Source organism: Mobula birostris, chromosome X (genome assembly GCF_030028105.1).
Source record: "Mobula birostris isolate sMobBir1 chromosome X, sMobBir1.hap1, whole genome shotgun sequence".
NCBI lineage: Eukaryota > Metazoa > Chordata > Chondrichthyes > Myliobatiformes > Myliobatidae > Mobula > Mobula birostris.
The window spans coordinates 71265540-71278611 of record NC_092402.1 but is presented as its reverse complement, the minus strand read 5'-3'; the positions used below and the strand labels follow the sequence as shown (position 1 = coordinate 71278611).

General features: G+C 43.1%; 1 protein-coding gene across 1 annotated transcript in view; it reads right to left on the bottom strand.

Annotated features, from left to right (window-relative positions):
* Positions 1 to 277: 277 nt before the first annotated feature.
* The window catches only part of rnf113a (ring finger protein 113A), a 30444-nt gene continuing 17649 nt past the window's right edge, over positions 278 to 13072 (bottom strand). Inside the window, exons 6-10 of the mRNA XM_072249294.1 lie at positions 12666 to 12772; positions 9993 to 10082; positions 8753 to 8846; positions 8521 to 8627; positions 278 to 4556 (exon numbers count right to left, since the gene is read on the bottom strand). Of these exons, the coding sequence (XP_072105395.1) occupies positions 4471 to 4556; positions 8521 to 8627; positions 8753 to 8846; positions 9993 to 10082; positions 12666 to 12772 (484 nt within the window). The 3' untranslated portion in view covers positions 278 to 4470. The remainder of the gene's footprint in view (positions 4557 to 8520; positions 8628 to 8752; positions 8847 to 9992; positions 10083 to 12665; positions 12773 to 13072) is intronic.

Sequence of the window (13072 nt, the reverse complement as noted above, 5' to 3'; positions counted from 1 at the left end):
ATTATTATTCTCAGGCCACCTCCATCCCCTTCACCCATCCCTGAGCCCATATCAGCATCAGCTCTAGGCTTTGGAATACTTAATCACATTCCTGACTTGTTCATGGTGGTACCTTGGGTGGTCAGGTGAGTAACGTGCCTTGGGATAACTGGACTCACTGTAATATGGAGCAAGGAGGCAGCCAGGAAAAGGGTAGGGGCACCAAAGGGGTAATCCATGTGTAGTGCCAGGGGATGTTGATAAATTGATTTATTATTACACACTTACTGAGGTACAGTGGAAAATTTTATTTTACATGCCATCCATAGAGATCATTCATCTATCAGTGCATTGAGGTAGTACAAGGTAAAACAGTAACAATGCAGAATGCTGTTACAATTGCAGAGAAAGTGCAGTGCATATAGGCAAAAAGGTTTGAGGTCAGGACAAGGTAGATTGTAAGGTCAAAAGTCCATGTTATCCAATTAGCATAGAAGCTGTCCTTGAGTCTGGTGGTGTGTGCTTTCAGGCTTTTGCATCTTTTGCCCAATGGGAGAGAGGAGAAGAAAGAATGTCTGGCATGGATGGGAGGCTTTGATTTTACCAGCAGTTTTACTGAGGCAGTGAGAAGTGCAGAGTTAGAAGAATATTTCTCTTCTATTTTCACCCAGGAGTTCAGGGTAGGTTGGTATTAACAAGCCAAGGTTAAAATCAAAGTCATATGTACAAATACATGTATGCATAAGGTGTAACAGAAAACTTGCTGTACTTGCAGCAGCACCACAGGCACATAGCATCATACAAGCAGCATTCACATGAAAACAAATTATACACAATTTTTATAAGAAAGAACATAATTAGAACAAAAAGGTCATTTTGGTGGAAAGTGATCAAAGTTCTGAGATGCAACAGGACTTGGGAGTCCTCGTGCAGGATACCTTAAGGTTAACCTCCAGGTTGAGTCATTGGTGAAGAAGGCGAATGCAATGTTGGCATTCATTTCTAGAGGAATAGAGTATAGGAGCAGGGATGTGATGTTGAGGCTCTATAAGGCGCTGGTGAGACCTCACTTGGAGTACTGTGGGCAGTTTTGGTCTCCTTATTTAAGAAAGGATGTGCTGACATTGGAGAGGGTACAGACAAGATTCACTAGAATAATTCTGGGAATGAGCGGGTTAACATATGAGGAACGTTTGTCCGCTCTTGGACTGTACTCCTTGGAGTTCAGAAGAATGAGGGGGGAACCTCATAGAAACATTTCGAATGTTGAAAGGCATGGACAGAGTAGATGTGGCAAAGTTGTTTCCCATGATGGGGGAGTCTAGTACGAGAGGGCATGACTTAAGGATTGAAGGGCGCCCATTCAGAACAGAAATGCGAAGAAATTTTTTTAGCCAGAGGGTGGTGAATCTATGGAATTTGTTGCCACGGGCGGCAGTGGAGGCCAAGTCATTGGGTGTATTTAAGGCAGAGATTGATAGGTATCTGAGTAGCCAGGGCATCAAGGGTTATGGTGAGAAGTCGGGGGAGTGGGACTAAATGGGAGAGTGGATCAGCTCATGATAAAATGGCGGAGCAGACTCAATGGGCCAAATGGCCGACTTCTGCTCCTTTGTCTTATGCTCTAGCCATAATAGTGATTTGGGTTGTGCTGGTTGGTTTAAGAAGTGAATGGTTGAAAGAGTGTAGCTGTTTTTGTACCGGACTTCAGGCTTTTGTACCTTCTGCCAGATTCTAGCTGTGAGAAGAGGATTCTTGATGAGGGATGTTACCTTGAGGCAACACCTCCTGTAGATACTACTGCTGGTGGGGAGGGATGTGCCTGTGAAGTATTTGGCTGAGTCCACTACTCACAGCAGTTTCTTATGAGCCTGCACATTCAAGCTGCCATACTCAAGTATGCAACCAATCTCAATTTGTTAGTGTTCAGTGATAAGCCAAACTTCTTAAGAAAGTAATGACACTGGCGTGTCTTCCTTAGGATTGTGTCTATATGCTGGGCCCTGGACAGGTAATCTGATATAATACTGCCTCTCTCCACTGTCAATCCTCCAATATAGACTGGTGTGTGCGTGTTCACCCTCCCTTCCTGTTCCTGAAGTCAACAATCAGCTCTGTAGTTTTGCTGATATTGAGTGAGAGTTTGTTAATGGCAACACTGAATCAGGTATCTTATCTCCATAAGATATAGGAGTGAAATTTCATTATGCCTGATACAATTCTCCTCTCAGCCCCAATCTCCTGCCTTCTATCTGTATCCCTTCGTGCCCTGACCAATCAAGAATCTTATCAAACCTGCCTTAAATATACATAAACACTTGGCTTCCAGAGAGACAGGTGGCAAAAAATTCCACACATTCACCACTCTCTGGCTAAAGATATTCCTCATCTCCATTCTAAAAGGACACCCCTCTATTCGGAGGTTTCAATTCTGGAATTATTCTCATGAACCTCCTTTGGACCTTCTCCAGTTTCAGCATATCCTTTCTAAGATAAGGGGCCCAAAACCTGCTCACAATACTCCAAGTGAGGCCTCACCAGTGCTTTATAAAGTTTCAACATGACATCCTTGCTTTTATATTCTAGACCTCTTGAAATGAAAGCAAATTAACCGTTCGGGAATCCTGCACAAGGACTCCCAAGTCCCTTTGCACCTCAGTTTTTTGTATTTTCTCTGTTTAGAAAATAGTCAACCCTTTCATTTCTTCTACTAAAGTGCATGACCATACACTCCCTGAAACTGCATTCCATCTGCCATTTCCTTGCCCATTCTCCTAATCTAAGTTCTTCTGTGGCCTCTCTACTTCCTTAAAACTACCTGCCCCTCCACCTATCTTCATAACATGTGAACTTTGCAATGAAGCCATCAATTCCATCATCCAAATCATTGACATATAATGTAAGAAACAGTACCAACACAGACCTCTGTGGAACACCACTAGTCACTGGCAGCCAGTCAGAAAACACTTCCTTTATTCCCACTATTTGATCCCTGCCAATCAGCCACACTTGATCCATGCTAGAATCTTTTCTGTAATACCATGGGCGCATAGCTTGTTATGCAGCCACATGTGGCACCTTGTCAAAGGTCTTCTGAAAATCTAAGTACATCTCAACCGATTCTCCTTTGTCTATCCTGCTTACTATTTCTTCAAAGACTTCCAACAGATCTGTCAGGCAAGTTTCCATTGAGGAATCCACACTGACTACGGCCTATTTTATTATGTGCCTCCACGTACCCTGAGACCGCATCCTTAATAATTGACTCCAACATCTTCCTAACCACTGAGGTTGGACTAACTGACCTATAGTTTCCTTTCTTCTGCCTCTCTCCCTCCTTGAAGAGTGCAGTGCCTTCTGCAATTTTCCAGTCTTCTGGAACCATTCCAGAATCTAGTGATTCTTGAAAGATCATTACTAATGCCTTCACAATCTCTTCAGCTACCTCTTTCGGAACCCTGGTCCAGGAGGCTGATACACCTTCAGGCCTTTCAGTTTGTCAACAACCTTCTCTCTAGTAATGGTAACTTCACACACTTCATGACCCCCGACACCTGGAACTTCCACCTTACTGCTAGTGTCTTCCACAGTGAAGACTGACATAAAATACTTATTCAGTTCATCCATTATTTCATTGTCCCTATTAATACCTCTCCAGCAGTCTGATCTCCACTCTTGTCACTCTTTTACACTTTATGTATCTGAAGAAGTATCTCAATTCAGTAAGCTGACTCATCTCCACCCAACAATTGGTGTTATTAGTGAATTTGTATATGGCATTGGAGCTGTGATGAGGCGCACAGTCATGTGTATAGAGAATAGAGCAGGGGACAAAAACACAGACAGACGGGAAGGAGGGGTAGCAAAGGTAGCTGTGGGAGTTGGTCAGGTTATAGTCGATGTCAGTAGATAACATGTTTCCTGAGATGGAGACAGATCAAGAAAGGAGATGTGTCAGAGAAGGACCAAGTGAATTTGAGGGCAGGGTAGAAGTCATTTAAAAGGCAATTGGACAGGTACATGGATAGGAAAGGTTTAGGGCACAGGTTCCCAACCCTTTTTATGCCATGGACCCCTTCCATTAACCAACAGGTCTATAGACTCCAGTGTGGGAACCTCTGATTTAGAGGAATATGGGCCAGATATGTGCAAATTGGACTAGTTCAGGTAGGCATCTTGGTTGGCATGGACCAGTTGGGCTGAAGAGCCTGTTTCTGTGCCGGAACTTCATGATTGAGAAACTGATCTGAGCCAACAGTCTGGGAGCACCTTCCTTGCAGGACTCCTGTTAACAAAACAAGAGGTGATCATCTTGCTCAGCTCTTCCCACAGCTCTTGTTGAGTCTAAATGCGCTAAAACGGTTTTAAAAATGTACTTAGTGATGGTTAAGACTAATTGCAGAAATTAAAGAACAACTACAAGGAAACACACAAATTTATTTTGAAAACAAGCTTATTTTGCTAAAACAAAACTGAGAGTGGGCGAGAATATCACCCTGTCTGCTCCAGTTCCCCCGCTGCATCCAATGGATCTGACTGGTTCTCTGCTTTGTGCTTATTTATCTTTGCCATAAGCTCTGAAATAGAGAATAACAATGCATGAAACACTCCCAAATCATCATTGCAAGTCTATCACCACAAGAAATGATGGAAGCATTGGATCTGATCCTCTAATCATCAGGATTACACAGTTAGTTACACAGCACAGCAACAAGCCTTTCGGCACAACTGGTCCCATGTTGACTAAGATGGCTTCCTGAGCTAGTCCTATTGTCTGTGTTAGACCCACGTCCCTCCACAGCAGGGGTTCCCAATCTTTTTTATGCCATGGACTCCTACCATTAACCGAGGGGTCCGTGGACCCAAGTTGGGAACCCCTGCTCTAAACCTTATCTGTCCAAATCTTTTAAACTATTGCACCTGCCTCTACGCCTTCCTCTGGCAGCTTGTTCTAGATACCCACCATGTGAAAAACTATGTGAAAAACTTACCCCTCTCACTTTAAACCTATGCCTTCTAGTTTTAGACTCTCCTACTCTGTGGAAAAGACTGATCATCCACCTTTTCAATTCCTGCCATGATTATAAAAACCTCTGTAGGTCACCCCTCAGCCCCCTTTGCTCCATGGAAAACAGTCCCAGTCCTTCCCTCCACCATCTTATACCATCTCCTCGGTCTTTCCACCCACATAAAGGGCCTCGTCAAAATGGCGACTATCCATTACTCTCCACAAATGCTGCCTGACCCACGGAGTTCCTCCAGCACCTTGTTTGTTGCTGCAGATTCAGCACCACTGTCTGTATATGGCCACTGGAAGTTCTGTACTGTGAACTTCCTTTATGAGGACTTAATAATACCCGTGGGCTGGCCAGTGGTGCAGAGACATCAACGCTGAACTTCGAGATGGCTGGTCCTGAGTTTGAAACCAGCCAGGTCCCAACCTGGGCAGCAGAAGAAAGGCCTGGCAATCTACTTCTGTATCTTGCCACAAAAACCCTATGGAGAACGACAATATCCATAGGGCCGCCATGACGTGACAGCATTCAACAACAACAGTAATACTTCAAAATTTCTTGAGAAGGTAGATTTTTTAAGCCTCCTCTTCTCATAGTCATACTTTATTGATCCTGAGGGAAAATGGTTTTCGTTACAGTTGCACCTTAAATAATTAGTGATAAAACCATAAATAATTAAATAGTAATATGAAAATTATGCCAGGAAATAAGTCCAGGACCAGCCTATTGGCTCAGGGTGTCTGACCCTCCAAGGGAGGAGTTGTAAAGTTTGATGGCCACAGGCAGGAATGACTTCCTATGACGCTCTGTGCTGCATCTCGGTGGAATGAGTCTCTGGCTGAATGTACTCCTGTGCCCACCCAGTACATTATGTAGTGGATGGGAGACATTGTCCAAGATGGCATGCAACTTGGACAGCATCCTCTTTTCAGACACCACCGTGAGAGAGTCCAGTTCCATCCCCACAACATCACTGGCCTTACAAATGAGTTTGTTGATTCTGTTGGTGTCTGCTACCCTCAGCCTGCTGCCCCAGCACACAACAGCAAACATGATCACACTGGCCTTCTGTTTCTGATACAAATTCCTCAAACTGTTCTGGCCAATAAGTCAGGACAAAAAACCTTTATAAATTCCACTCAACAACTGTGCCATATCTCCATATTATGGAACAACAGCTTGGCTTGCAACTGTCTCATCCAACTTAAGGCCAATAATAGGGACAGTGATGTGTACTCATGTTCTGGTGAACTTTCCCTACCGTTCCTGGCTCACTATGGCTGCCATTCAGTGTCCTATACTGACAACTGCAAAACAACATCACCATACAAGCAACTCAAAGACCTGTGTTAACAATCCCGAGAGATTTAAATATCACCAAGAGCTTCTTGGTGGATTCAGCTTTTAAGTTCTTGGAAGTAAAGAGCTTGTAGCAATAAGCAAGTGACCATGTTGCTCGTGATGACAACCTGCCTGCCTCGCCAACTGCTTCTATATGCACCTCCGGTCTCACATCAACATAGGTGACTTAATTGGTCTCTCATGGGATCTAGGTATTCAACTGATGTACTTGAGCAACCAGGTACATTGAAAAAACACTAAAGAGATAGAGAAATTGCACAGAAAGTTCTTTTCGAAGTATGAGCGTGGATTTACATGCCTTATGCCACCTTTAAATAGGAAAGCAACTGACATTAGAACATTAGAAAGTTTTTGATAAGAACAGGCCATTTGGCCCAACAAAGCTTGCCAAATTCCTGTTCACATAGTGTGTTGAAATAACTATCGAGTTCAGATTTGAGAGTCTCTAAGGTACTGCTCTCAACTGGGCAGTTTGTTTCATGTGTCCACAACTCGCTGTGTAAAGAAACACTTCCTGATGTTGGTCTGAAATCTCCGTTTAACCAGTTCCCACCTGTGGCCCCATGTCCCCATTGATTTTAAGTAGCAGCTGGCATCCATCTTACTTATACCCTTAGTGATTTTGAACACTTCTATCATGTCTCCTCTCATTCTACATCTGCTTAGGCTAATAAGATTTAACTCCTTCAATCTTTCTTCATAGCTCATACTTTGAAGACCTGGAATGAGTATAGTCACCCTTCTCTGAACTCCCTCATACAACATGGAGACCAAAATCGTACACAGTACTCAGGGTGTGGCCTCACTCCACTGAGCGCATTTATATAGCCTTCCTAATCACTTTCCTAATCCTTCCTAATCACTTCTGTGCATTGTCTAGATGTTGATAGCGATGAGTCTACTAGAATGCCCAAATCCTTCTCATACAGTGTACTTTCTAACTCAAGACCCTCCATTGTATATTTATAATGTCGCAAAAACAAAGGAACTGGTTGTAGATTACAGGAGGAATGGAGACAGGCTAATTCCTATTGACATCAATGGATCTGAGGCTGAGAGGGTAAACAGCTTTAAGTTCCTCAGCATCCACATCACCGAGGACCTCACATGGTCTGTACGTACCAGCTGTGTGGTGAAAAAGGCACAACAGCACCTCTTTCACCTCAGACAGTTGAGGAAGTTTGGTATGGGCCCCCAAATCCTAAGAAGTTTCTATAGGGGCACAATTGAGAGCATCCTGACTGGCTGCATCACTGCCTGGTAAGGGAACTGTACTTCCCTCAATCGCAGGACTCTGCAGAGGGTGGTGCGGACAACCCAGTGCATCGGTAGATGTGAACTTCCCATGATTCAGGGTATTTACAGAGACAGGTGTATAAAAAGGGCCCAAATGATCACTGGGGACCCAAGTCACCCCAACCACAAACTGTTCCAGCTGCTACCATCTGGGAAATGGTACCGCAGCATAAAAGCCAGGACCAACAGGCTCCGGGACAGCTTCTTCCCCACGCCATCAGACTGATTAATTCACGCTGACACAACTGTATTTCTCTGTTATATTGACTGTCCTGTTGTACATATTTATTATAAATTACTATAAATTGCACATTTAGACAGAGACATAATGTAAAGATTTTTACTCATGTATATGAAGGATGCAAATAATAAAGTCAATTCATTTCAATTGATATTTCTAATTCCTATACATAATACTTACATTAAATTTCATCCGCATTTATCTGCCCACATCAAAATTTTGTTTAGATCTAGCTATTGGTTCTGCTGCCTATTATCAGCCCGGCCCCCTAATTCTGTATCATCAGCAAACTTTACTAGTTTATTTGTTATGTGCTTATCCAAATCATTTATGTAAATTAAAAACAGCAGTGGCCCCAAAACCAATCCCTATAGAACCCCACTTTTAACATCTTCTGGGTGTGAATAGGATCCGTTCACCAAAACTCGTTTGTTCTTGAGCCAATTCTGCACCCATTTGTGCACCTTACCCTGAATCCCTACCTGCTGTAATTTGATTATTAACCTCTTGTGTGGTACCTTGTCAAAAGCCTTCTGAACATCCAAGTAAATGATATCAACTGGTCTATTGTTATCTTAAATTTTAGTTACCTACATTCTATGAGTTCTGAGGAGGCAAGGCACGTACCTTTGGCTGGATTGAAAACCCCATTGGTCTGCTCATTACACACATAACAGCGTTTAGATTTACGGTAATGCTGCAAGGCACAACTTTCACAGAAATAGTGCTTACACCTGTGGAAGAAAATGCAACTGGTTAAATATCAGGGAGATGCAAAGTTTTTTTTGCATAACAATCACCAAATTTCTGGATAAATAAAGTGAAGAACTTGTGGCCTTTATTTGACAAACCAACTCACTTTGTCATCACTGGGTTGGTAAAGGAAGACCGGCAGATAAAACATTTAAAGGGCATGTCTTCATCATCGCTGCTCACTTCATAGTTCTCATCATCTGCAAGTGAAAGCACACAAATGTGAGAAGCTACCCAATTCTGTTGAAATTCACCTAGAAATATTGAAATGTACTATGATTAATTGGGAGTGGGACATTCCCAAACATAGCATCAGCTACTTAACCAGTCTGTTGAAGTGACATTTGATTTTGATCGACTCTTTAATTAACCAAGAGCTATTTTCCTATCGACCTGACATACAGGAGCCTGAAGACACATGCACAACGTTTCAGGAACAGCTACTTCCTCTTTGCCATCTGATTTCTGAATGGACAATGAACCCATGAATACTATCTCACTATTTTTCCCATTTCTCATTTTGCACTACTAATATAACAAATAATACATGCACATCTACTGTATAGTTTTATTATATATTGCAATGTCCTGCTGTCACAAAACAACAAATTTCACAACATATGTCAGTGATGTTAAACCTGATTCTGATTGACTATTAGAATTAAGACCGCTACAAGAAAAATTGGGTATATTTGACAAAAATCAATCAACTCAGACAACAGGAATTCTGCAGATGCTGGAAATTCAAGCAACACACATCAAAGTTGCTGGTGAACGCAGCAGGCCAGGCAGCATCTGTAGGAAGAGGTGCAGTCGACGTTTCAGGCCGAGACCCTTCGTCAGGACTCAGAATCAGGTTTATTCTTATGAATATTGACAGATTTGCCCAACCTTGAACCCAAATCCAAGATTGGTTTTATGATTTTTGAAGAGGGTAAATCTGTTGTTTTGTCATGCATTTATGTATCACCATGTAGTTCTCCTTCGTTCAGTTCACAGAGGCAAATACTTATGAGTGGATATGATGTTGTGATTACAAAGTCATGGTTGTAGGATGGACAGGGTTGGAAAAAGAACATCCATGGGTTTTCAGTGTCCAAGGACAGGCTAAAAGGGCAAGGAGAAGGAATAATCTTGCTAGTAAAAAAGAAGGAACTGTGGGTTCTGAGATTGTCTTATCTAAAACTAAAGCGCACAGCTCCCAAGGGCAAGAGGTTTAGAGGGGATGCAAGGACTTTCTCATCCTGAGGAGGGTTGGAATCTGGAATACACTGCCTGAGGGAATGTTGGAGTCAGAAATCCTCACAATTATCAGATATAATTGAGCTCACCATTACAACACTCACCATTTATATTGTAACGGCCTTCATCCAGCTCCCGTTCTATCTGCCAGCCATGCTTATAGTCTGAGCGGTCATGTAGAAACTTACAGCTGTCTGCAAGGAGAAGAAAATCCTATTGAAGGCTGAGAATCAGAGTAAACCCTGCAAATACTGTATACATCTGGAATATTAAGCCCAACTTTCCTCTCTCCTCTGACCTTGCTGGATTTGCGAGGCATCTTCCACAGCTTTGACATTTTCTCTCTACCTTCATTAATCTATTAATCTATCTTTTACTGACTGTAAGTTAATCATTAATCTATCTTTTACTGACTGTAAAAGCTTTTATAGGTATGTAAAAAGGAAAAGACTGGTAAAGACAAATGTAGGTCCCCTACAGACAGAAACAGGTGAATTGATTATGGGGAGCAAGGACATGGCAGACCAATTGAATAATTACTTTGGTTCTGTCTTCACTAAGGAGGACATAAATAATCTTCCAGAAATAGTAGGGGACAGAGGGTCCAGTGAGATGGAGGAACTGAGCAAAATACTTGTTAGTAGGGAAGTGGTGTTAGGTAAATTGAAGGGATTGAAGGCAGATAAATCCCCAGGGCCAGATGGTCTGCATCCTAGAGTGCTTAAGGAAGTAGCCCAAGAAATAGTGGATGCATTAGTGATAATTTTTCAAAACTCGTTAGATTCTGGACTAGTTCCTGAGGATTGGAGGGTGGCTAATGTAACCCCACTTTTTAAAAAAGGAGGGAGAGAGAAACCAGGGAATTATAGACCGGCTACCCTAACGTCGGTGGTGAGGAAACTGCTGGAGTCAGTTATCAAAGATGTGATAACAGCACATTTGGAAAGCGGTGAAATCATCGGACAAAGTCAACATGGAAAATCATGCCTGACGAATCTCATTGAATTTTTTGAGGACGTAACTAGTAGAGTGGATAGGGGAGAACCAGTGGATGTGGTATATTTGGATTTTCAAAAGGCTTTTGACAAGGTCCCACACAGGAGATTAGTGTGCAAACTTAAAGCACATGGTATTGGGGGTAAGGTATTGATGTGGATGGAGAATTGGTTAGCAGACAGGAAGCAACGAGTGGGAATAAACGGGACCTTTTCAGAATGGCAGGCGGTGACTAGTGGGGTACCGCAAGGCTCAGTGCTGGGACCCCAGTTGTTTACAATATATATTAATGACTTGGATGAGGGAATTAAATGCAGCATCTCCAAGTTTGCGGATGACAGGAAGCTGGGTGGCAGTGTTAGCTGTGAGGAGGATGCTAAGAGGATGCAGAGTGACTTGGATAGGTTGGGTGAGTGGGCAAATTCATGGCAGATGTAATTTAATGTGGATAAATGTGAAGTTATCCACTTTGGTGGCAAAAATAGGAAAACAGATTATCTGAATGGTGGCCGATTAGGAAAAGGGGAGGTGCAACGAGACCTGGGTGTCATTATACACCAGTCATTGAAAGTGGGCATGCAGGTACAGCAGGCGGTGAAAAAGGCAAATGGTATGCTGGCACTTATAGCGAGAGGATTCGAGTACAGGAGCAGGGAGGTACTACTGCAGTTGTACAAGGCCTTGGTGAGACCACACCTGGAGTATTGTGTGCAGTTTTGGTCCCCTAATCTGAGGAAAGACATCCTTGCCATAGAGGGAGTACAAAGAAGGTTCACCAGATTGATTCCTGGGATGGCAGGACTTTCATATGAAGAAAGACTGGATGAACTGGGCTTGTACTTGTTGGAATTTAGAAGATTGAGGGGGGATCTGATTGAAACGTATAAAATCCTAAAGGGATTGGACAGGCTAGATGCAGGAAGATTGTTCCCGATGTTGGGGAAGTCCAGAACGAGGGGTCACAGTTTGAGGATAAAGGGGAAGCCTTTTAGGACCGAGATTAGGAAAAACTTCTTCACTCAGAGAGTGGTGAATCTGTGGAATTCTCTGCCACAGGAAACAGTTGAGGCCAGTTCATTGGCTATATTTAAGAGGGAGTTAGATATGGCCCTTGTGGCTACGGGGGTCAGGGGGTATGGAGGGAAGGCTGGGGCGGGGTTCTGAGTTGGATGATCAGCCATGATCATAATAAATGGCGGTGCAGGCTCGAAGGGCCGAATGGCCTACTCCTGCACCTATTTTCTATGTTTCTATCAACTAGATGGCTTAATTGACAGCTTATCACCATGGCAACCCTGTACCCATCCTACCAGTGACATTTTGTTGTCCTCTTAGACCACTCCTCAATCTTGTAGTATTTCGATTTTCAGACTAAAGACTTGTCTTCTGTCTCTTCCTTTTCCATTTTGTTTTCTGCTCTCCTTGATGCTAAACTAAGAAGTCAGATGTGTCCTCTTCACTCCCAGGTTCTTGTCCGGACATGCAGATGTCAGATTTGGTTCCAGGTGCATCAAACTTATGATTAATCCTTAATCAACTCCCTATACGTGGTAATACCAGAACTTTTGAAGAATTTAACTCTCCCTGAAAATGAGTCCCACTGTACCAAAATAAAGATTGGTCACAATCAGCTGAGGCAGCATAGAGTAAGGATCAAAGCCTTAGTTCAGGGGTAGGGACAAAATGATGGAGGAGTGTGGAGAACTGTGGGAACATCTGCAAATCACCAGCCCCACACATCCATCTCCGACCAAATGGAACACAAGAAAAGATAAACTTGCCTCCAAACCCGCAGAAGCCAGTCTCTTTGTAATCCTTACAGATGTCAGGCTGGTAATCCCACCGTACTGTTGCTCGGAGATTTTCATGTGCTCGGATTGGCCCCTTCCTGACACACAATAAGCACAGTGTTGACACCAATGACGGCAGCCCCATTGTCAAAACGCAGACAGCATCAGGAATGGCTTAACCAGGGTCAGTCTGGGTTGCAGACTAAGCATTAGCCTAGGCCAGGAGGACAGGATTAGGGAAGAGCAATCACCAGGCAGAGCAAAGTGGCAGGTGTAGCGATTATTAGGAAGCAGGGTGACTTTGCCACGGGTGATCCCCAAAACATTCACTGCCAGTGAGGAACAGTCAGAAATGGTAACTGGATTTTTAAGCAACTGAAGAATGAACCCGTTGGATT